We start from the raw sequence: 24398 nt of genomic DNA on the forward strand, positions 1-24398 counted from the left end.
GGGGTGTGTGTGTGTACTGTGTGGCAGGGGGGTTCCCAAGGGGATGGGTGCTGCATGTCAGGGGGTCCCTGAGGTGATGGGTGTTGTCTGGGGGAAGCAGTGTGCTGTGGGGTCCCAAAGGGGACAGATGCTGGAGCTGAGGGATGCTGCGTGCCAGAAGGTCCCCTCAGGGATGGGTGCCGTGGCGGGGGGGGGAACGTAATGTGCCATGCGGGCCCCGAGAGCATGGGTGCTGCGTGCCCCAAGGGGATGGGTGCTGTGGCTGGGGGGCTGCTGTGTGCCAGGGGGTGCCCGAGGGGATGGGTGCTGTGGCGGGGGGGGACAGAATGTGCCATGCGGGCTCCGAGAGCATGGGTACTGCGTGCCCCAAGGGGATGGGTGCTGTGGGTGGGGGATGCTGCATGCCGGGGGGTGTCCGGGGGGACGGGTGCTGCATGCCGGGGGGGCCCTGAGGGGTGGGCGCTGTGTCCGGGGCGGGGTTGGCCGCGGGGCTGGGGGGTGCAACGTGCCACGGCCGGGAAAGGGGGGGTGTCCCGGGGCGGAGGGGCGGTGCTCGGCGGGCGCGGCGTGGGGCCGAGCGGCAGCGCTGCCCCTCCTCCCGCTCCGCCTCCGCCTCCTCCCCCCGCCGAGGCTCCGGCGGTCGGGGCGGCCGCGGGGCTCCGCTCCCGCCACCCGCTCCCGCCGCCCCCATGGGGCGCCCGACGGCGCGGCCAGCCCGGCGCGGGAGCTGAGCCCGGAGCCGCCGCCAGGTACCGCATCCCCCTGCCCCCGCACCGGGCATACCCCCCCACCCCCCCACCCCCGGGATCGGGCATCCCCCCTCCCCGGGACCGAGGACACCCCCCCCGGGGACCGGCTCCCCCGCTCATCCCCTCCCCGCGGGAGGGGGAGTTTCATTTCCCAGCCGGCCGCGTGGGGAAGGGGATGGAGGGGGCAGGCTCAGCCGTGGGGTACCGGCTTGGACCTCGGGGGGGTGCTCCCCTCCCACCTCCCAGCGCCACCCCGGGAGGTGCGTGTGGGGGGAAAGGTTTGCAGCCCCCCCCGATCGGGAGAGGGGGGCCCGGGGTGCTGGTTGGGCGGGGGTCCCCTCGCCCCAGAGCCAAAGCGGGGGGGGCGATGGGAGGAAGCTATTTATTTTGCCCCAGGAACACAAACCCCACAGCGTGGGCATGAGGTGTCCAAACCCCGGCGAGGAGCGTTTATCCGCAGCCCACATCGTGTTTCAAACCTCTAGAAAATAGATGGATAACTCGTTTCTGAGGCCCAGCACCCGCCCCGCGGCATCCTCCCAGCTCCTGTGCCTTTGCAGTCCCGTTTCCTATTTAAAAGGGGCTTTTTCTCTCCCTCTCGCTGCCTGGAAGCCAGCCCCGCAGGCGGGGAGCCCAGAACCGCTCTCTGCCGGTGCCGGCCCTGCCCGCTGCGGCTAGAGTGCCCCAAAATGAATTTTGGGGTTTGCATCCCTCATCTGCTTCCCTGGCACCCCAAAAAGCAATCTGGGGAGCAGGCTCTGAAACGGGAGCTGCGGGATTGCTCCCTGCTAGAGGAGGAAGATGGAGGAGGGAGAGGAGCAGATGTAACCTCAGTCCTTTCCCTGCTCGGGGAGCATCCCGGTCTGGGCTTTGGCTCCACAGCCTCCTGTTCGGGGAGCACAGGAGGAGCAGGAAGCCTGGGATCCCTCAGCCATTCATCTCCCACTGGCATGTACATGCAGGGGACATCGCAGAGCCCGGTGGGCTCCCGTCCCCGTGGGGGGACAGGGTCACCCTCATTGCCATGTAGCCCGGGCAGAGCCAGGACGCGGAGGATGCCCTAGGAGGAGAGGCTGCCTGCTCTCGCTGAGCTCCTACCCAGCATCTCTAGCTGTTGCGGCTGAAAACTTCCAGAAACTCCATCCAGGCTGCATTTCCTATGGCTGCCGGACTTTTCCGGACCCTTTCCTCTACCCTTTCCCCCAGTGCATCGCTCCTCTTAGCTACCGGGGGGGAGCAAACACCACCTCTTCCCCCCGCAGCGCGCCGGGCCATGGCACTGTAACATCCCAAACTGTGTCCTGGTTATTAATCCCCTCTGGACGGCGGGGGGGGGGGGGGGGGGGGCAGTGGGTTTTGGGAGCAGGCAGGCATTGCCTCAGGAGGGAGCAGGCAGGCAGGCAGGCGTGCAGGCAGCGGTGGTGGGACATTTCCTTCCTGGAAGGCAGGAAGTGATTATGTCTTTTCACGAATGACACGGAGCCTAAAAATAACCGGCAGGTCTCTGTTTTGAGCAAATACCCCCGGGGATTTGTTTGATTTTGCTTTCTTTGAGCGAGCGCGGTGGGGGGAGAAGGCAGCCGGGGAGAGCGAGCGCGGCGCGCTACCGCCTGCGAACCCACCGGGCGGGCGGCGGCGGGTGCCGGGCGCGCACAAGGTGCTGCTTGTCCTGCAAAAGGTGTGGTCTGCAGCAGCCCGGCGTGGAGAAGCGGCCCCCGTGTAAATGGAGCCGTCCCGCTGCTCCGCCAGCCCCCCCCGTCGGGGAGGGGAGCCGGTGGTTAGCTATGAATAGCACAAAATCATAGCCCTCGCCTTCCCGAAACGCCCTGGCCGGGCTCCTCGTGACGCGTGAGGCTCTCCGGGGTTGGGAGTGGGGTGCTGGTGCCGTGGGTGCCACCTCGGGGTCCCCACCCTCCGGGACTTTCCCCCTCCTGCTGCCGGCCGGCGTGGGGTCACGGCCGCAAAACCTCCAGCGGGGAGGAGGTGGAAATAGCAGGGGGTGAAAAATTTGGCGGAGTGTGTTTGGGCCGTGGCGGTTCCTGGGCAGCCGGGGAGCATTTGGTGTCGGAGGAAAGCTCCTCCACAGGACAGTCGTTTCTTTGGAGATATCCCCAGCCTTTATCTCCATCCTTTATGGTTTTTCTTTCTTTGCACTACTGAAAAGAAACTCTTCAGTAAGCATGCTCGCAGACCTTGAAACCGCTGGCAGCGGGCTGACGGCACAACCGGCAGTGCTGGCGCTTGCAAATTAGGGCTTTGTTCCTCTTTCCATTCATGCTCATTGATAAAACCCCTCACTTCAATAGCAGGCAGCCTGAGCAGCTCCGGCGTGTCCCTGAGCCGCCTCCCAGCCGCCCTCCCACCCCAGGGACTGTCGTGATGTGGGAGGGGACCTGCTGGGGGTCTTCAAAAAAAAAAAAAAAAAAAAAAAAAAGCAGTAAAGGAGTTTTTTGGAGGGGAGAGGGTGCGTGTGGTAAATGTTCATCCAAAGGGCATCCTGCACCTGGGCAATGTTAGCCATTGCAGGTGGGCCCTCTGCAAAGCCAAGGGGGCTCAGCCAGAAAAGCTGTGTCTGCTTTGTATCCTGCTAACGAGATACTCACATTTATATCTTAATTCATTCTGTGCAATCGCTCAGGCGTTGCTTAGTGAGGAAAGTTTGGCACTGATGATTAATTATTCACTGTAAACCAGGTTCGGGGGCAGGGGCTGCAGCCTGGATACCGCTCCCGGTACCTCCCAGCGGGTACCAGCATCCTCCCCATCAGTGGTTGCCTCTGTTGTGGGGTGCAGAGTTGCACCCACATTTCTGGAGTGACATGCCTTCTTTCCCCCCGCCCCACCCCTGTCTCAAACAGCTTTCCTTGACTTCAGGGTAAGGACTTTTACATCGCGTGACTAAAGGTGGGTTGGCCACGTGGAGGACGGGGATGTGGCGCTCGGTTTTCTGCCGGAAGGCAGGAGCGTGACGGGGAGGGGGTGTGAAATCCTGGGTCCTTGTTATCCCGGTGCTCCCACTTGGGTTTGGGGGAAGTCATCTCACAGATGCATTCCCCTCCTCCCTGGCAGATGCCAGTGGTGGAGCACAGGGCACGTGGGGCATCGGCAGCACCAATCTTGGCCTGATTGAGAAATACCTCTGTACTTTCTAGGAACTGCTGCTTCTTTAGTTATATCTTTGGCCATCAATGCTGGCTTTCTAAGGAGCCCGTAGCCTGTGAGAATGGAGGGCGGTTGCTTTTTCTTATTTAAAGGCTTGTAAAATCAGAGCTGTCTGCTGAAAAGTTGGCTTTCCAGAGCCTTTTCCTCCCTGTAGCGAAGTGCTTTTGGCTTGGTTTAAGGCGTTTTGGGTTGCATTGCTCCCTTGCCTTATTTCACCCTTGCAGCTCAGCAGGTGAATGAAGTGTTCCAAATAAACCACGACTTAATATGTTATTTCTCACCTTTCCTTTTTGTTTTATTATGTTTTTTTAATAAGCCAAGCTACTTCCTTCCGGCATCACCTGGAACAACAGGAGCCCGGTTCCCACGCAGCCCCTGCTCCGAGATATCTCCCAACACACGCGGGCTCCACTGGCAAAGGGCTTGTTGTTTGTGTATTATTTTATTTTCACTGTGGTGTTTTGTTTTTTTTTTTTTTTTTAAAAAAAAGAGGGTTAAAGAGCACGCCGGGGCGGGGGGCTTGTCTCCAGTTCTTCCTCCCGGGCTTGGTGATGCCCCTCCGGCAGTGTTGGGGCTTCCTGCCGGCCGCTGTGGTGTTTCCTGCCCCCCTGCTCGGGTCAGCGGTGCCGGGTGCCCGCCAGTCCCTCACGGATGCATCCATGCTGTCTCGGTGCCAAAAAGCTACTAGGGCTGCCCTGCGCCCAGGGTAGGGATGGATGCCTTAGGAGGATGCTGCAATTGCTGCTGCTTCCCAAAGGACTTTGCATTTTATTTAAAAAAAACTATAAAATAACCTGAGGATGCATGGAGAGAGATTTATTTGATTGATTTCCTGCTGACAATGAGGTAGCTGGGCAAGTGCACGCTTCCTCCTCATCACGGCGGCCGGGGCAGATGCATCCTGCAGCTGCAGCCTGGCCACCCCCTGCTATATTTAGTCCATTGTTTGCTCCGGCTTTGAGTCCTCGCCAGGTCCCTGGCCACGGGAATAACCCCTGTGCTGGGTGTCAAGGCAGAGGAGTGGCTCTGTGAGGCGGGGAGGTGGGGGGCTGAGCGCTGTACATCATCGTGACTTACGTGGGAGAGGCCGCAGAGCCTGTACCTCATCTTTTGGGATGCTCAGGCATCATCCTGGTGCTGTTTGCAGCTCCTCCAGCGGTCCCCATGCACCCTGGGGCTCAATGGGGCTGCCCGTGCTGGGAGAGGGCCTGCAGGGGAAGGGAAGCATCTATGCATTGCCCACCCAGAGGCTCCACTTTCTCGTTAGATGGGGGAATAATTAACTGGCAGCCGCTGGAGCTTTGAAACACCTGGAGAAGAACAGTGCTGGTTTGTTTGGGCGGGATGCCCTCTTGCAGGGTGTTGGTCCTTTTTGTGTCTCGGGAGAAAATGGGCTCTTTGTTAATGAGCCACAGCCACGATTTGTCTTTGAGGTCCCTGAGATTAGGGCTGTGAGTGCTGGTGAGGGGACGAGCTGGCTGGGTGAGTATTTCTGGGGTCTGTCCCTGTGCTCCTTGCCCTGGGGAGAAGATGCAGACAGGAGGCAAGGATGCTGCACAGGGGGGTTTGTCTCTGCACCCTCTATCTCCTAGAGAGGAAACCCCTAAACGTGGTGTCACGCGAGGGACGGATGCTCAGAACCAGCTCACCCTGGTTGATGGCTAACACCGTCATAAAATCCATACAGATTGCATCTGAGCTTCCTAACTTCTCATAGTGCCATGAAAACAGCAAAGCCCCACCAGCTCAGCTGATTTTTTGGGAATAACTCAGATCTTCACATTCCAGGCTGAGATGCTGGATGCAGTGGGGTGCTTTTAAATACAGGTAAAATAATAAAGCTACTTTTTTTTAAGGGTATGTTGCATGGTTAAGCACCGGCTTAGTGTTTGCTAACTGTGTTCAACTACTGGGGGGGGGGGAACCTGGTATTTTGGCTAATCCTGAGCCCTTTGGTGGGCTGGTCCCCCCCAGGCTGGTCCCTGGGCTCCTGTCCCACTTGGCAGGCCTGTGATGGTGACTCTGTTGCATCTCTTCTCATCGCAGCCACCAACGATATTTGAGAGAGTTTTCAGGCAAGATAATTTTATCTGGTTTCCTGGGTTAGGGTTTTGCTTCCCTACCCATTCCATTTTGTGTCCCAGCTTGCAGGTCGGGCACTGGGAGGGTGTAAGCCCTCCTGCTCCCATCGGATGCAGCAATACCAGTAAATAGCTGCTCCTGTTGGGATAACACCAGCGCTGCCCTCTTCCCCTGGCTTTTTTAGAGCAGTTCCCGTGGTTGCCCAGAACACTCATTTTGGGTAATTTCAGTACTTTTCTAGAAGATGCTTGCTTTTGCTGCCTAGCCGAGAGAGGGGGAAAGAAGCTGAAATGTGATTTCCTCTCTCCATTCATTTTGTGGTTTGCAAGACCATTTCCAAATCTGCCCAGCGTCTTTTATGTCTGTTATTTGCTGGTGTGGTTTGTCGGGCGAAAGAAATAACCCTGGGGGATTTACGGTGAAGGTGGGTGACTGTGGTGGGGGCAGAAGGACGAAGGAAATACAGAAGCTGCCTGCATCTGCCTGTGCCTGCCTGCAAGTTGTGGGGGGTGAGTCTTCATCCCCCAGCATGGGGATGCTGGAGCAAACCCAGAGGGATCAGTATGGGCTGTGCTCGCTGCTTTTGAAAAGATGCACCGATTCTGAGCAAAATAAAGGAAAAAAAAAAAAGTGTCCTGACTGAACGCCCTGCTCCTGCTCCCTGGCTGAGCTCTCCAAAGCCACGAGTGCCTGCTCTGAAACACTTGAAACCTCCCTATATGTTTTTTTTTTTTTTCTTTATTTTTGCCCTGACACTGTTTATGTGAAAGAAAAGCATAAGGGGATTTGGAGAAATGTCACTGGCCTGAAACAGCTGCGTTTTTTTTCCCCTTTCTCTCGTGTGTAAAAGAAACCAGGCTGCCTAATGGTGCAGAAAATTCACGGTAGAGCAACAAGTTTTCTGCGGAGCAGGGAAGGAAGATGGGGAGGAGGGGAAAATCTGTGCCGGGGCACGGCCGTCTCAAAATAGCACATTTTCCGGAGGCTTTTTCCCCCTTGAAGCATTTGCAGCTGCTGGGGGCATCGCATTCCCTGGGATTGCAGTAAGGGACTGATCCTGTGAGGCTTGCAAGGCAGTAGAAGCATTTGTAGGGCTGGGTTCAAGCTACCCCGGGTTTCCCAGTGCTGTGCATCGCCACCGAGCAGGTACCATCTCCCTTCGGATGTTGCCAGGGATATTCCCCATGCAGCATCAGTACGAAGGAGATTTGATTTGGGACCGTCTCAGTAGGGGTGGGCAGAGGGTTTTTTTTAATTTTTTCCAGGCTACCCCCTTGCCATCTTCTCGCTTCATTTGGTTACCAGGATCCAGCCCTGGCTGGCGCAGACAGTCGGTGCATTGTCCTGGACCGGTCAACTGTGGTGGGATGCTCCTGGCTGCCACCAGCCCCCCCCCCGCCCCGGGCTGGCCCTTTTGCTTTTTTCCTTGTTTGGGGATGAGCTCTCTAGGGAGGGTGGGTGCTTGCTTTTGGGGTCCCCCACCTGCCCTGGGGAAGAGGGTGCTCCTCCAGTGTGGGAATAACCAGCTGCTTTAAAGGCAGCTTTGCTCATTAATCGCTGGAGGAAATCCCTCGTCCGGCTGCCTCGAGGCTCCCTGTGCCTCCGGGGCAATCAAGGGGATTTCTCAGCACTGAAGGATTATTTATTGCTGTGAGGGGGGAACACCTTTCCTCCTTGCTGCCCCCCCACCCCCCTGCTACTCCTCTGCTTGCACGTGCATTGACACGCGTGTGTGCCTGCACAGCCCAGACTGAGGAGCAACCTCCCGGAGCCTCTTGCGCTGCCCCAGGCACGCTGGGCAGCTCCAGAATCCTAAATTACTAAATATTTAGTAATATTTACTTGCTGCTCAAGCATTTTCCACCTGGGGAGGGACCCTGGAGTGGTTTACAGGCGCTGGGAAACCAGTGCATGAGGCTATAGGCTGTGCTGCCGTGTCCCTCTGCAGTGCCATCTGCTGACTCAGCAGATTTGGGGGGGCCAGATTCAGCGGTTTTGCCTTTTTTTTTCACCACCTCCCCTGACTCCTCAGCCCCACTTTCAGCTCCTCTGGGTGCGGACCCTCCTGGATGGAGGGATCCACATGGCAGGCAGGCAGGGAGGAAGAAAGCCCTTTGCAGGAGCGGGAGGGAAAGGGCTGGCTTAGCGTTTCTTCCCAAACGGGCCTCTCCTCACCGGCTGTCGGCGAGGGGGGAGTGTGCCCTGCACCCACTAGGGATTTTCCCTTCCTAAAACGGGAGCAGCTGGAAAAAAAAAAAATAAATTCCTCCCTCCTCCTTCTCCCTCCCTCCTTGTTTTCCCTCCCCGGCCCGGCGCAGCCGCCCGCGGATTATGGGTACGACGGCCAGCGCGGCGCAGCAGGCAGTCTCGGCATCCCCCCTGGAAAGCGGGGCGCCGGGTGACAGCAGCATGGAGGACCAGCGCTCCCTCAGCATCCACTCCTTCCAGACCCTGGGGCTCCACAACAGCAAGGCCAAGTCCATCATCACCAACAAAGTGGCGCCCGTGGTCATCACGTAAGTCCTCGGTGGCATCTTGCAACTCTGTTTTTCTGAACCCTCTTCCCTAAATTCTGCTACTTTTTTTTTTTTTCTTTTTTTACAATCTTTACCTATGCCATTATTTTTTTGCCTTTACCCACCTGCACGTGGCTTTTGCAGGTACAACTGCAGGGAGGAGTTTCAGATCCACGATGACCTGCTGAAGGCCAACTACACAGTGGGACGCATTTCTGAGGCCACGCTGGAACACTACCTGGTGCAGGTGAGCATCGCTGCCACCACGTGCTGGACCCATTTCAGCCTGGGGTTTGGTCACCTCAGGGGTTTTTTGGGACTCATTTTGAAGATCATCAAGAAAAAGCCACTTTTCTTCCCAGCTGCCTTCAAGCCTGCTCGCTCAAATCCACTTATTCCTTATCTTCTCTCTGCCCGTCTTGTTTTGCAGGGGAAATATTTCATGGTCAGGGATGTATACGGCAAATTAGACGTCTTGAACACTACCAGCAGCTGCGGTGTTCCCAATTTCCGACAAGCCAAAGGAGGTTACGCCGTGTTTGGCATGGGACAACCCAGCCTCAATGGCTTCAAGCTCGTGCTGCAGAAGCTGCAGAGAGAGGGCCACAAGGTTGGTGGGAGGGTGGAAGTTGAGGGGGAAAAAGCCAGGAGAGCTTTATGGGCAGCCTCTCTGCCTTTTTGTAGGAGTGTGTCTTCTTCTGTGTCCGTGAGGAGCCTGTGGTCTTCCTGAGGTTGGAGGGGGACTTTGTGTCCTACACCCCCCGGGGCAAGGAGAACCTGCACGAGAACCTCCAGCGCCTGCAGCGGGGGCTGCGGGCGGAGAGCCTCGAGCTGGCCATCCGCAAGGAGGTGAGGTGGGGTGCTGGGAGGGTCATCACTCCAGCGATAACGGGGTGCACGCACATCCCCACCCACCCCCGACTCACAGATGAGGGGAGGAGGGGTTGTGGGAGGGGGTGAGCACGATGTGGGTTTTGATGGGGGTCCCCATCTCCGCTAGATCCACAACTTCGCACAGCTGAGCGAGGGCATCTACTACGTCTACAATGACATCGAGTGCTTGCGGGACGAGCCCCACACCGTGCGGGTGCAGTGCGAGGAGGACATCCAGGTGACGGAGGAGGTCTACCGCAGACCCATCTTCCTCTTGCCCTCCTACAGGTGCTGCCCTTCCTCCTCCTCCTCACGTGTGGTTGGTGGCTTTGCTTTTGCAAGCTGGGCTCTTGAAACCATCTTAAGCCACATGTCCTCCACCGTGGTGGGGACAAAGGGCCCCCCCACAGCCCCGTCCTCCTAACAGGGGCTGTCCCTGTGCCCGGCAGGTACCACCGCTTGCCCCTGCCCGCCGAGGGAGCCCCTTTGGAGGAGCAGTTCGACGCTTTCATCCGCTTCCTCAGGGTGAGCCGAGGAAAAGCACCTGGTCCAGGGGACCACTTCGGGTTGGGATTTGCTCCCGTGCCACATCAGGGAGTGTGACTCCTTGAGAGCATCTTCTTCTGGTTTTGGCTTTACGCTGCCCGTTAGAGGATGCCCATGCCTGTGGTTGCATCCCACTTCCATTGCTGTAGACCCTGCTGGAGAAGTCCATGTTGTCCATCTGCTTGTCCCTACCCCTGGCTGGAGGTGACCATCCCTCACCACCTCCCAGCATCTCTGCGCAGGTGGCTTTTCCCTAAATGGGTTTGGGAGAAATGATCTGGATTTGGTGCAAATGTTTTTTATGGCAGGGCTTCTCTTTTTGTTGTTAGGGTTTTTTTTAGCCTGGTAGGTGAAATCTCAGTGGCTTGGGGACTGGTGGTGGGAACATCTCCAGTGGGGTGGACAGGCCAACATCCGCTGGCACCCAGAGAGGGCGTGGGGCAGGGGGATGTGGTGGACGCACTGACTGCCTGTTGTGCCATCCTGGTCCATCCACACTGTTCCCTAAGCAAAGGAGACATGCCACCAACAACTCTGAGCTGGGGCAGGGCTGTCACCTCCACCCCGGCCCCATTGTGGGGGCAGATGCAGCTCTCCTACATGCCCCTGTGGTCCCCATCCCTCTGTCCCTCCCTCCCTCCTAGGAGAGCCCCAGCCTGCTGCTGCGGGACCCTGGCAGACCCCCCCCGGCACTGCTCTTTGGCTGCCAGACCGGCGTGGGCAGGACCAACCTGGCCATGGCCATGGGCACGCTTGTCCTCCACCACCACCAAGGAGCCGCCCAGAAGCCTGAGTAAGCAGGGGAGCCCCCAGGGTCGGGGTGGGGGGGATGCCTGTGCCCCCAGGGCCGGTTTGATCTCCTTTTTCTGCCACCTCAGTGTCCCCCACCTGCCTAAAACATCTCCCAAGGACAGGCTTCGGGTCATCCAGACCTTCATCGAGATGGTCCCCAAAGGCCAGCAGATAGTCGAGGAGGTAAGGGGGTGCTGGCAAAACCCCTGGCAGGGTGGGTGGGAGGGGGTGAGGTCAGCCCCCACCCCTGATCTGGGGCTCGCTGAGCGGCTTTCCGCTTGCTGCTTGTAAGGTGGACGGTGCCATCGCCTCCTGCTCGGAGATGCACGACATGAAGGAAGCCATCTACGAGTACAAGAAGAAGTTGGAAGGGATTGGGGAGGACTATCAGATCCAGGTATGTTAATTAGAGAATTGCTCGGATGCAAGCGGCCCGTGCGGGGTAATTTATCAAGATGCAAGCTGCCTGCGTGGGGATGAGAAGAATGTAAATTCTGGAAATCTGAAGCTTCCTGTGAGCTGGAAATGTCCCAGGGACGTGAAACCTGGAAGGTTGTGGAGCTTTTATTGTTTTTTTTTTTCCCAATCCTTGAAGAGCCATAACATTGAGCAGGCTGGGATTTGGGGGAAAGCTGGCTGTTTTGGGCTTTGCTGCTGCTTCTGGCAGATGACCTTGGGGGCAAATAATATCCCACGCCCTGGTTTTGTCAGCTCTATTGGAAAATCCATACCAGCCTGCCTGGTAAAAGTCCTTGGGAGCTGGGAAGGATCATTGCTTAGAGGTTATTCTGCAAATACAGTCACTCAAGATCAACTGTAGATTTTTTTTTTTTTCCCCCTTTGTTTTGAAAAGCCATCAGGGTAGTTTCCCACCCTGCAAAGCTGGGGTCTCCCCTGTCTGACCAGAGTGCTCCTCACCGAGGGAGGGAAGGAGGGAGGGAGGGGAGGGAGGATGCTCAGATGGAAGTGCTGCCCCGATCCCAGCCTCTTTGGAGATTAATTTTCCCATTTAAATGCTGAATGTGGAGTGAAAGTGCTGGAGCCAGTTGTAAAGGGCAATCTAAAAACAGGCTCTGTGTGGCCAAAGCAGATAGGCTGGAGCAGAGAAGCACCATGAGAATGATTAAGCAGTGGGAAAAGAAAACATTTACTGTCGCTTTTTTGGGATTTAGTGTCAAACTCCAAATTTTACCCACCCTGTCCCCTTTTAGGGCGGATTTGGGTACATTTGGTGCTGATCGTGTGATGGCAGGTGCTCTCTTATACAGGAGGGGAAGCTTGGGCACGAGGCAGGGGATTTTCCTGCTGCTTCGAAGCCTTTCTCTGACTTTTCCCCACTGGGGAAGGCTGCTCTATGTCATCCTTAACCCCGGGGAAACAAACGGCTGGGGGACTGCTGTAAATTAGCTACAAGAAGTGTTTATTTGAAGTCTGCGTGGAGCAAGAGCAGGTTTAAACAGTGGCGAGGGGCCAGGAAAATGTTCTGGGGATAGGGAGGGGGGATGAGTAGGGTAGAGGGGCTGATGCTCGGCCATCAAAAAAACAGCTTGGGCTTGGTAGGGCCAGCGGGGCTGCAGGTAGTACTGGGTGGGGGGCTTTGCTGGGTGAACTGGCAGAGACCTGCTTGATTTCGAGGAGAGGAGGAGCTTTTCCGGGCACGGAGGAATGATGTCACACTGGACTGTGGGTTTCTGCCCTGTGTTGGGGGGAAAAAGTGGAGATTTAAGTCCTCAAGCAATGATGAGGCAGGGGTAGGTGCATGGGATGCTGAGCTACAGCTGGACGTCCACAGTACCCAGCTCTCCATGGCTCAGACGCGAGTGGATCATCCCTCTTTTCATCGTATTTATAGGGAATAATTAGAGATTTACCTTGGGTGAGAGCACAGGGCTGATTTTTACTGCAGGAACCTAAGCGGTGCCACCAGCAAACCGCAGCACGGCTCCATCCTCACAGGCTTTGTTTTGAGTTTCCAGAGCAAAGCTCGCTGCCCTGCCTCTTGATAAATGACAGTGGGCTGGATGTCTCTTGCAGAGAACAAGTAAATATTCATGAGTCAGCCATGTAATGCCAGAGATGCACAAACCCCACTCGCCAAGCTTCCCCCTGTACATATACAGCCCCATCTTACAGGATTTTCCTTTGTACTCTGGGGAGGGGATCCTGATGGGGGATCCCATCCTCCAGGGATGCTCGTGGGCCCTGTGCTGGGTGCTTCTTTGCCAGTGCTGGCATTGAGGGTTAATTTGTGGGATGGGATGCTCCTACAAAACCTGTCCTCAGGCAGCGTGAGGGTGGTTTCTGAATTATGGAAGATCCTGAGGGTTTGAGCTTTCCTCCCAGGGAGGAGAGAGCTATGCTGGGGCATGTGCCTGGTTTGGGTAAGGATGAAGATGAGGAGGAGGAGAGCATGCTTGAAGCCATCTACATGGGCATCATGATGCTTCTGGGGATGAAGGGAAAGAGGAGACACTTGGAAATGGAGGATTTCACAGGGTGTGGGGCTTATGTCTCTACTTAATAAGCTCGTCTTGCTCTCATTTAAGTTGTAGTGTCACCCATCATTTTGGGGTCTGTCACCCCCCATGAGATGCTGATCCTGGAGCAGGTTCTGGGTGTCCCGCTGGGCTCAGAAGGAAGATGGGGGGGTCCCCAAGAGGTCACTGACCATTCCTTGCATTACCTGGAGCATGGGGCTGGGAGGTGATGTCTTCACCAGGCTCCCCACATCCTTACTTGCGGCATCACTGGCACCGGGACCTCTCTCTCCAGGGATGCCACTGCCCGAGCATCTCAGCTGAAGGCCACGGAGGTGGCCGGGGTGGGTGCAGGACCTTGTGTTAACCAACAGCCTCCCCCTGGGTTTGTGTCTCCCGTTAGCACCTGGACAGTGCACCTCCCTGGTTCAACAATGCCCCTTGGGTCTGGCTGGAACTGCTCCCGTTGTGTCCTTGGGCTAAAGGGAAGGTTTTGTTTGAGCTGAAATGCAGATTTTTTTGCATTTAAGCATCTTTTAATATGGAAAACTTGAAATGTTTTCTTAAAAAAAAAAAAAAAAGGCATCAAACCCCTAGATTCCAGACTGGGTTTTGTAGGTTTTCCCCCTTTTCCTTTGGTTTCTTGCCAAACAAGCAGCTTGGTGAAGTTAGCATGAATCCGCAAAAAACTTCTTGAGCAGCTTAAATGGCATTTCTGCCCTTCTTCCCCCCCCCAAAAATCCTCCATTAAAAAAAAAGGCCCCAGGCCTGTTTGCTACTTGCTTGTCTCTCCTGTAAGCCAGCTGCAAAGCAGTGTGTGTAGGGCTTTTTCCCAGCCGTCCGGTCTGCTCAGGGTTGGGCATCGTGAATCCCACCCGCCTTTGCTTTCAGGGGAGCAGCACCAAAGAATATTTCCTCCAGAGGACTTTGCAGAGCCTTGAACGCTATTTCTACTTGATTGCTTTCAACTACTACCTTCATGAGCAGGTAAAAAAAACCCCCACCAACCCAAAACCCCCTCTGTTATTCTTTTTTTTTTTTTTTTTTGTCTTCCCCGTGTAGTGGGAGGGAAGGGGTCTCCACCTCTGAGTTTCCCAAGCAAATGCAGGTTTTTTGGTGGGGTTATGGGTTGTGTCCGGGCAGGGGGTGCGAGCCCAGGCTGACGGCGCGTCCCCCCCGGCCCCCCGCCGGCAGTACCCCCTGGGCTTTGCCCTCAGCTTCAGCAGGTGGATGTGCCGGCACCCCGAGCTCTACCGGCTGCAGGCAGAGATGAACTCGTCGGAGCTCACCGTCACCGGGGACCTTGTCACCAAGGGGACACGAGTGCTGGTGAGTACCCATCCTGGTTGTAGGGATGGGGCTGGCAGCTCCTCATCCTCCCCTGGGAACGGCACCTTCCTGGCATGCTTGCTCTCAAAAGAGGTTTGGTGGGGTGGGAGGAGTGAGGGGTTTCCCTGTTGCAGGACAGGTGCTTAGTCTTGGGGTCTTCATTCTGTGCTGGCATCTCAGGTCCATGTCCTGCTGGCATCCTCGGCTTGGGCACGTGGCCAGAGAACCCCTGTGCACATGGATGTGTCTGTCCCCACAGACCCAGGGTACCGGCATTCTGTCACCCTGTGACAGAAGCCTAAACTGCTAGCCTGGCTTGTGGCTTCATGTTTCTTGGTGGTCCTTGGCTGTGGCGGGGTGAAGGAAGCCAGAGCTGTTGGTGGCATGCTGCTGCTTTGGCACAGTCTTGCTGCAAGAAGAGCATCTCCCACCTTTGAAATGCAGCTGTACGACTCTGAGCCCTGGCTTGCTGGTGTTGAAAGGGTTTGGGGACTTCTCCTGAGGAGGGACTGTATTCTGGGAGCCCCCTTGCACCCCTTGCCCTGGCTTTTCTTTGCCACAGGTGGCAGACGAGCGCTTTTGCCCGGACGTGCTGAGCACTGCCAAGGAGATGAGCGTGGCCAACTTCCGACGGGTACCCAAGATGCCCGTCTACGGGACGGCACAGCCCAGCTCCAAGGTGAGGGCCACACATCCTGCAGTGGGCAGGGTCGCATGCGACGGGCTCCTGGCCTTCCCATCACCCTTACCCACCCCTTCCCCTAGACCCTGGGGAGCGTCCTGCGGTACCTGACGGACGCCAAGAGGAAGCACGCCCGCATCGTCTGGATCAACCTCCGGGAAGAAGCGGTCCTGGAGGGAAATGAGCAGATCTATACGCTGCGGGAGCCTGGGCACCTGGAGGAGCTGATCCCTGTGCCCACTGCCTCACCCCAGCAGCTGGAGGTGAGCTCTGGCCTGATGGAGAGATGCTGGGTGCGGTGTAGTGGTGTCCACCCAGCCAGGAAGGGCTGATCTCCCCTCATGGGCAATGTCCACAGGCTTTCATAGTCCCTTGCTGCCCCCGATGCTGCTTGTTTCAGGAATTTTTTCTTTCGGCAATGAGGGGCAGTGGTTGCGTCAGGTGCTGTGCTTGGCTCGTGCCCTCCATGTCCACTGGAGGCTGGGCACAGCCCAGCTGATGCAAAACCAGGTGGTTGTCCCTCTCTTTATCATACTGCAAAAAGAACAAGGGTCCTCCGGACTTGGCTGTCACTGTGTAAGAGTTTGCAAAGGCAGAGCAAAGTGGAGATCCTCCCCTGAAGAATTTATAGTGTGGCTGGAAAGCGAGGGTAAAAGGCACCCGGGGAAAGGAGAGCAGATGTTCCCAGCTGGGCTGCGAGGAGACAGGCGGTGGAGGAGCTTGGCTGCCAGCAGCAGTGTGGCTGCATGGAGGAGCTGCCCAGGGTGGTGGGAGGTGATGTCCTGAGGCTTCCGTCAAGCATGGGTGGGGACCATGGTCCTTGGCAGAAGTGGTGGACAGGACCTGATGTGGGGTTTTGAGTTGGCTGTGGGGTGTTTGAGAGGGATGTGAGCCTGCATCTAAAAAAAAAAAAAACCTTAAAATCCTGAAAAAATGAAGAGGAGCAGGTCTTATGGTGAGGGTTTCTCCATCCTCTGCAGAAACTAGAAGCTACCTTGAAGGGTGATCTGCTGAAGTGCCAGAAGTGGCTGGAGGTGTATCTGGAGGTGGAGAAGCAGATGAAGATGTTCAAGAGCTGCCTGACCACGCAGGAGATATTCAGCCAGCAGAAGAACGCCTGCCAGGGGCTGACCTACCGCCGCATCCCCATCCCCGACTTCTGTGCTCCCAAGGAGCAGGTACCCTGGGGATGGGACAGTGCTGCTGCCTCCTTCCCAAGCCATCCCTGCTGCTGCAGTGTGAATGGCCCTTGGGAGCTCGTTGCCACCCAGCCCTGGGACTATGGTGGCGTGCGCAGGCAGGGTGCTTGCTGGGGCAGGGAGAGTCCCCGGGAGATGCTGCATGGAGACCCTGGGTGCCTTGAGCCAGCCAGGGGTGGAGGGGAGGCTGCTGGCTTGGATCCAGCAGCAGAGAGACAGGGATTTTAGCTTGGAGACTGTAGGACAAGGGGGATCTCGTGCTGGGGAAGGGAGGTGAGCAGCTTGTGCTAACCCGTGACGGGCTGCAACCAAAAAAACCCACTGGCTTCACAGGACTTCGACCGGCTGCTGGAGGTGATGAAGAGTGCCCTGGCCGAGGACTCACGTGCAGCCTTCGTGTTCAACTGCTCCAGTGGCCGGGGCAGGACCACCACGGCCATGGTCATTGCTGTCCTCACCCTCTGGCACTTCAACGTGGGTACTGGGGTCTGCTGCCCTCTCTGGGGGTCGGCCCGGAGCGGGGGCTGCTGGGGAAGCTCAGCACGGCTTGCAGCAGCTGTCACACAACAGGAGAGCTAAAAGTAGTGTGGGGAGGACCAGGGTGGGCTGCAGGATGTGGATGCCTGTTTGTTGGCTTCTTGCTGTGCCTAGCTCCGAGTGAGCTCCAGGAGAAGTGTGGCTGCATCCCTGGTGAGCCTCTACCCCATTCCTGAGAGCTCCCTTCTCAGGACAGAGGGCTAAGGGCAGCAGAGTAGATGGGTATAAAATGTTGGACTTCTCTGCCAGTGCAGAGGGGAGGCGGAGGATGCCTGGCGTCCTGGTGGGTTGGTTTGAGGTCTCTTTATTTCTGCTCAGCTGTTGGGCAGCAGGAATGGGGCCATGAGACCTGTAATGGCCTGTCCCTCTCTGACCACCCCAGGGCATCCCCGAGATGAGTGATGAGGAAATCGTGAGTGTGCCTGATGCCAAATACACCAAAGGGGAGTTCGAGGTGAGTCCTTGGGCCTGACTCTGTTTCAGGATCCCCCACTGAACCCCAGTCCTTGCTACTTTAGCCGCAGCTGCTTGTTTGGAGGGGCCTGGTCCTCTCCTGGGCAGGGATGGAGCAGTTGTGTTGAGACAAGGAGTCACCCAGTGAGGCCCCTGCCACTTCTGCCCACACTCCAGGTGGTGATGAGGGTGGTCCAGCTCCTGCCCGACGGTCACCGGATGAAGAAGGAGGTGGACATGGCCCTGGACACCGTCAGTGAGACCATGACACCCATGCACTACCACCTCCGAGAAATCATCATCTGCACCTACCGGCAGGTGAGTGGCTCCTGGGTGCCCTCTTCCCCATCGGCACGGGGCCGCCCGGGTCCCTCGCACCGCAGGCTCCAGGACCAGCCCCGCTGAAGCTTTCTGACGTGTCACCAGAGAGGTGCCAGGGTTGTTTTGGTCATGGTCACCCAGTGCTGTCCTGCATCTCACCTGCCTGGTGTCATCCTGCATCTTAGCCAGCATCCTGCCTGCGGGGTACCATCCCAGCATCCCACCTATCTGGCGCAGTCCCACATCCCGCACCATTCTGCATCCCAGTCTGGCACTGTTTTTCATTCCACCCAGCATCCCCCATCCCACATCCCACACCATCCCGCATCCCAGCCAGCATCCCGGCTGTCCGTCCAGCGGCGCGCAGCCGGCAGAGGGCAGGGCTGGTCCATCCCACTCCGCTCCCAGCCCTGAAGGCTCCTCTGGCTCCTTCGAGCTCGGGAGGGCACCCATCCAGGTCCGTGCAGGAAGCATCCCACAGCTGGCTGAGCCTGTGAGCCGCAGCTTGATTTTACATGGGAGCTTCTGTGGAGCTGATGAAGGGTAGAAAGGGTAATTTTTATTAGATTTTTTTTTTAAGCTGTGTAAGTATTTCATGGGGCCTTGTAAGGGCTGAGCTCAGGGCTCAGCATTGTCCCTGCCTGGGCTGGATTGACCCACATCCGTGCCAGCAATGGTCTTGCCCACAGCTGCCATCGACCCCTGTTTTCAATTAACAGCTGTGAACAATTGACTGGGGGAAGAAAAACCAAAGCATTTAATCACCCGGTAACATCCACAGCTCCCTGAGCATTTGTCTCTGTGTTTTTTTGGGGCTGGGAGAGAAAACCTAAGCTCTGTGGGATGAGCCACTGGTGATCTGACTGTTTGCCACAACAGCTACTGCGAAATTATTTGGGATAAGTAATTTTATTTTTTTCCCCCTCTGTGTATTATGGGGAGGTGTCCACGTCGCTGGTGGGAAGTCTCACCTCCTTTATTGCAACCTTTGCTGCTGCAGAGCTAAAAACTCCCTTGCTAAGTGAGCGGCTGCCTGCTTATGGATTTAATTATGCTCTCTGGTGACCCAGAATGATCCCCTGCCTTGCTGCTGGCTCCTGCCTCTATGCTCGGCCTTGGAGGTCCCCGGAGGAAGACCCCGGCAGAGCAGGCTCACCCGGCTGCTCCCAGTGTGGGTTCTTTTGGAAGACAATTCCCGTGACCTCCTTGCCCCTCTTCCCGGTGCTTGGCGGTCAGGACCAGCACATGGGTGTTGCTGGGCCGTATCCTGTTTCCGGGCTGGCCGTCTCCAACTGGCCCTGGCAGCCCGGTGGGAAAGCGAGATAAGGAGAGAGTCATCCGCTCCCCCTGCACCCTCTGCCCTAGGAAGAGCCTTTTGTCACTGCCTGATTTTTTGCATTTCCCTCTGGGCTGCTCCATCCACCCGCTGGATTTGGCTGGGCCAGGGGGAGGCATGTGCCAATGCTTTAATTTTTATTTATTTTTATTTTTTCCTCAGTGATGGGCAGCTTGAAGAGGAGAATTACTGGAATTGTATAGTCTAGGCATTGCCCGAATGGACTTTTAATTATGCCGTGATTAGTGTTTAGAGAAACGTGGGGTTTGGGTGAACCAGCAGTGTCACGGGATGGATGCTGTGTGCCCAGGGCTGACGTTGCTTTGTAATTTTGGGAGCCTGCCAGGAGATGCTTTGCAGGGTTAGGACAAGCAGGAGGGAAAGAAAAGGTGCTCTGGTATTTGCTTTTTTTGTTCCTACTCCTTCCCACCCTTAACTGGGAGGAAAAAATAGGAGAATATAAGAAAATAATTGGATAAAATAGAAATGATAGGATAATAAAAAGATAATGGGATAATAGAATAAAAATAAATAGAATATAATGATAAAGATAATAGAATAAAAATAAATAGGATCATATAATATGATAATAGGATAATAGAATAAAAATAAATAGGATCATATAATAAAATGATAAATAATAAGATAATAGGATCTGCTCCCTGCAAATACTGGCACACACGTGCTGAGGAGACACCTTTTCCAATGGCAGAACTGCTTGCCTTGGTGCTGCCATGAATAGGGGTGCAAGTGGGTTGACCAAACCTTGATTTTCAAAGCCCACGGGTGGAAATGTCTGTGTGCCGTGGCAGTGAGTGGCTGGGGAAGGACCTAGAGCGGGCTTGTCCCTGAGAGCGGGTTGGTGCTGAGACCGAAGTGAGGAATTGCTGCTCTTTGGGATGGTTTGCAGTGGGATGGACTGTGGGATCACGGCTCTTATGCCAGCTGGCTGTTTGTTCCTTATTTATTATTTATTCCTAGAAGGGACATCACTGCAGGGCTCATCTATTCTTAAAATAACAGTTATATTAATGATATATATATATATACATTAAAAATAATAATAGGAGGTGTGATGGCCACCAACCTCAGAGCGAGGTGCTGGGTGGCTGCTGTGGCTTCTCCTCCTCCGGCAGCAGAGGCTCAGTCCAACCAGGGAATGCTGGAAAGGATGTGTTTTCCCCCGGGGCTATGCTTTACAGTCCAGGAGCCCATGGTTTTGGGTACTGTTTGCACCTGGGCACCTATTCCTGGCTCCTGGGCACACACCCCACGCATTTAGCAATTCCTCATCTATTTTTGAGGTCTGCACGGTAAAGGGGAAGTTTTTATATGCTGGAAACCACAAGGTAATGAGAGCCCGGACTGCCAAGCCACGGTGGGAACAGGCTGGAAGGATGTGCTTATTTTTGTCTCTGAAGTAGTCCTCCCTCCTCGGCGGGAGGAGAGACGGGGGCTGCCGGCTGGGCTGGGCTCCTCGGGGGGGCAAACGGGGTCGGAGAGCTGCTGTGCAGTGGTCTATATGGCCTTTGCCTAGCACAGGGGGTCCTTCACCACCAGACTTCTGTGGGATGGAGAGCAGGACCGTGGATGAGGAGCTGCCTCTCAGATGCTCTCCCGACGCGGGTACCACAGGCATCTCAGCTGGTTGCTTGCTCCTTCCAGGGGAGGTCGGGCAAGGATGAGAAGGAGACGCAGACGCTGCAGCTGAGGAGCCTGCAGTACCTGGAGCGCTACATCTACCTGATCCTCTTCAACGCCTACCTGCACCTGGAGAAGAGGGACTCCTGGCAGCGGCCCTTCAGCCTCTGGATGCGCGAGGTGAGGCTTTCCCTGCCTTATCTGCCAGCAGGACCTTCCGCAGCCTCATATTTACAGGGCACTGGGAAGCAGGCTCCTGTCTTATTTTACATATGATTTCCATATGGTTGCTGAGGACATGGTATGCATTCCCTTTGCTCCAGGCAAGCTCCCATTTCATCCGGCTGGTGGCTCTCATAGAAAGCCAGGCGGGCCACTGGAGATGGGTGGCATCCCACCACATGGAGGGGGGAGCTCCTCCCACCCCAGACCTGCCCTTTTCTCCTCTTTTTGAGTTTCCCAGGGGTTTATTTTGATCTACCGGCTGTAATTGCAGCATCTGGGGCTGGGAGGCCACCAGCCAACCCCACCCCAGGCCCCTCCACCTGGCTTGCTTAATTTGGCTGCCTCTCCTTCCACCCAAACCCACCTCTGGTCTCTTTGCAGCACATTAAAAAATAGAATATCCTGGCCAAACAGGTGAAAGGAAAGAATAATTAAAATCAACCCCACTTTGCCTTGCCTGGCTGGGGCAGGCGGCACAGGGGATGGAGGGTCGGGGAGGATGGGGATGCTGGCGCTGGGTATTCGAGAGAATTGGGTGTCACCTGAAAAAATGGAATGGGGGGTGGGTGAGACACCCCAAATTACCCAAATTTCCTGCTTGGGGGACTGTAGGTGCTTAATTTTGGGCACATTGCTTCATATGCAAGTGTTGAGAGGGCTGTAAATTGGCAGCAGAAGGATGCTCTGGACCTGAAAAACTCCTGTGGGGTTAGGGGGGGTTATTCTGCAGGGGAGGAGAGTAAAAGAGGAGAAGGGAAAGCTGGGGACAGGGCAATTTTAATGATGATGGTGGTATTAGTATGATGTTTTATATTTTATTCATTTAAATACTATTTTTATCACTATTTTATTTATAATTTATTAATTTTATAGTTTTATTATGTTGTTTTAAAATTTTATTTTATTATTTTTATTATTTATTTCTATTATGATGCAGAGATTATTTTTTTCTCTCCCCGGCTGCACGGTGAGAAGTGGGCAGTGCCTGCCATAGTGGGAAAAACCTCACCCCTTCACTTGCCTCCACCAGCACCACTAATTCATATTGGCATGTTTGATCCGCCGGGCGGGAGATGAAAGTGGTGGCTGCCAGCTCTGCCTACCCACCCCCCCTGCCCCATCTCGTTGGAAGGGGCCGCAGCGAGGAGGGGAAGGACGGGGGGGGGATGGCCGGTGCCCACCCCGACGTGGCATCCCGGTTATGCCGGTGTTTGCATTGCCTGGGAGGCGGCGGCTGGAGCTGGACCATCTTTTAGTGGAGATGTGTGATGCTTGCTGTCGGCTGGATGTGGGATGTGTGGGTTTAAACGCAGCATCTTTAACGCAGCATCTTTAACACATGGGTTTACATCTGCCCTGTCCCCCCCCCGGCCCCGTTTGCTGAAGGTGGGGAAATACACCCAAACTCCGGATACAAGGAGCCTTTGACCCCAAAAGCGCCCCTTCCTGTGCATAATCCCTGCATTTTTAGCAAAAACAAGGCGCCATTGTAGCTTTTTGGCAGAAGAGTGCCAAAGCCAACAAACCCTGCAACGGCTGACCCCAGCAGCGAGGAAGCTGCTTATAAAATGTTAGAGCTGCAGCCGGGGGGACTGCGGGAGGCGGGTGGGTACCTGGACACGGGCAGGCGCTGGGGACCTTTCCTGCACTTCTTCACTTGGGAGAGTGATGCTGGGAGCGGGGTTTAAATCTCTCTTCTCCCTCTGTTTTCAGGTGGCGGCAGTGGCTGGCATCTATGAGGTCCTGAACCAGCTGGGCTTCCCCGAGCTGGAGAGCCTGGAGGGCAAGCCCCTGTGCACGCTGCGGGGCCGGTGGCAGGCGCAGGGGGGCACCTCCCGCCCTTTCCGTGGGGACTTTGTGTAGTGTCGGGGCAGTGGGTGGGAAGGGGGCCCCCCGGCTGCTTTCCTCTTGGCACGGGGAGAGAGGAAAAAGACTGTTTTCCCAACAACTGGGGGGTGTGGGGAGGGAGGGGGAAGCCCCGAAACTGCCTTAGAATTTCTGGGGTTCTTTCAGATGCAATAAAAATATTGTAAATTAAAAATCAATCTGTCTAGGCAGATGCTTAATTGTGAGCGGGGTGTGATTTGAAAAGCAGCTCTGAAAGACCAGGATGTCATCGCCTGGATTTGGTGGATGTGTGGAATTGTGTCAGATTTTTTGAGAACATTCTCACTTTTTCCCTAAATCGGTGCAGCATACACACACAAATATATATATACACACACACATATATATGCATAGATACACAAATATAGATACCCGTGTATATATACACATATATACATAAAAACATATATCCCTATCAGTGTGTATGTGTATACACACACAGAAATATGTATTTATGGCTCCATGGGTGCATATATATGTATATAGAGAGCCATAAACACTTGTAGTCTGGATTAGGACTCGCAGAGATCCCAGTCAGTGCAGACCTGGGTATTTTTAAGGTTTGGACATCTTTGTTGGTTCTTCCCAACTTTTTTAGTTAGAGACGTGGCTGGGGGAAAAGCAGCCACAGCAGCAGGTTTGGGGGTCCCCACTGCTCCCCCCAGACCTGCCTTTTCAGTGCCAGGGTGATGCTAGGGGCAGGGTTTAGCTGCTCAGCAAAGGGTAGACTTAAAAGCATAAGGTTTTTTTAAGGAAAAGAGAAAGAGAGGAGTGAAAAATAAAACAAGATGCAAATGAGGGCTCCAGTGCTTCCCCCTTCCCTCGCAGCCGGGGGAACGGAGGCTGGTGGCCGAGGGGGCGATGGGGAAGTCGCTGGTACAGGCGGGAGCCCGGATGGAGGGTTGATAAAATAGGATGGGGAGCACAAAAGCAGGAGCACATGCTCCGTCTCTCCCAGCAGCTCCTTTCATCTGCTGCCAGTGGCGGGAGGTGCAGGCAGCAGAAATTCAAATGTGGAGGGTGGCAAGAAAAATAGCATTCTTAAATAGTAAGGGATGCTTTTTCTTAAACATTGGGATGGTTCCTGCTGTGGATGCAAGAGTTCCAGTTCCCAATGGGTCCCTCGTTCTTTCTGACTTAACCGTGCATTTTGGTTTTACTTACTTTTTTTTTTTTTTTTTTTTTTTTTTTTTTTTTGTGCAGAAATACCTGCCTGAATATTTTATCCCTTGCTGGGTATTTCTGTGTTTGGATAATTTGCTGCTGATGCAGTAGGACAGTTGACTTAGCAATTTCCAGGAGGCCGTTGATGCTATTTTTCCTTTTTCTTTTTAACAGAGCACGTGCTTTCCATCTTTGCAGAGCCACAGTAAATCTCCATTTATTCTGCCTTACTAAAGAAATTACCTGCAGGCTCCTTTGCTTTCAGCCAGGCTGCAGACCCATCCCCTTCTCCTGCCTCTGGCAGCAGTCCTTGAAAGTTCTGCCTAATAGCCCTGACTTAATTAGGCAGAGTTTTTAATTGCTTAGGAAATCCCAGCCCCTTTAATCTTGGTAATGAAAGCTGGGGCTTTGCATCACCTGGACCTGG

General features: G+C 55.3%; 1 protein-coding gene across 1 annotated transcript; it reads left to right on the forward strand.

Moving 5' to 3' along the window:
* The first annotated feature begins 627 nt into the window (after positions 1-627).
* On the forward strand, positions 628-22872 carry PALD1 (phosphatase domain containing paladin 1). Its single transcript, XM_074924335.1, has 20 exons — positions 628-749; positions 8312-8509; positions 8654-8756; positions 8940-9119; positions 9194-9358; positions 9510-9670; positions 9832-9907; positions 10573-10721; positions 10807-10903; positions 11013-11117; positions 14089-14184; positions 14392-14526; positions 15089-15205; positions 15292-15471; positions 16189-16386; positions 16741-16881; positions 17327-17398; positions 17575-17715; positions 20720-20875; positions 22634-22872. Exons 2-20 carry the CDS (start codon positions 8325-8327, stop codon positions 22781-22783), a joined length of 2607 nt encoding a protein of 868 aa, XP_074780436.1. The 5' UTR covers positions 628-749; positions 8312-8324; the 3' UTR covers positions 22784-22872.
* The last annotated feature ends 1526 nt before the right edge of the window (positions 22873-24398 follow it).

This window comes from Athene noctua, chromosome 21 (assembly GCF_965140245.1).
Source record: "Athene noctua chromosome 21, bAthNoc1.hap1.1, whole genome shotgun sequence".
Taxonomy (NCBI): domain Eukaryota; kingdom Metazoa; phylum Chordata; class Aves; order Strigiformes; family Strigidae; genus Athene; species Athene noctua.

Bases quoted from the DNA above. Each gene is read 5' to 3' on its own strand.
- PALD1 (XM_074924335.1), top strand. From the start codon at position 8,325: ATGGGTACGACGGCCAGCGCGGCGCAGCAGGCAGTCTCGGCATCCCCC. The intron at 8,510-8,653 runs GTAAGTCCTCGG...TGGCTTTTGCAG, and splicing joins GTGGCGCCCGTGGTCATCAC to GTACAACTGCAGGGAGGAGT. The intron at 16,882-17,326 runs GTGGGTACTGGG...TGACCACCCCAG, and splicing joins TCACCCTCTGGCACTTCAAC to GGCATCCCCGAGATGAGTGA.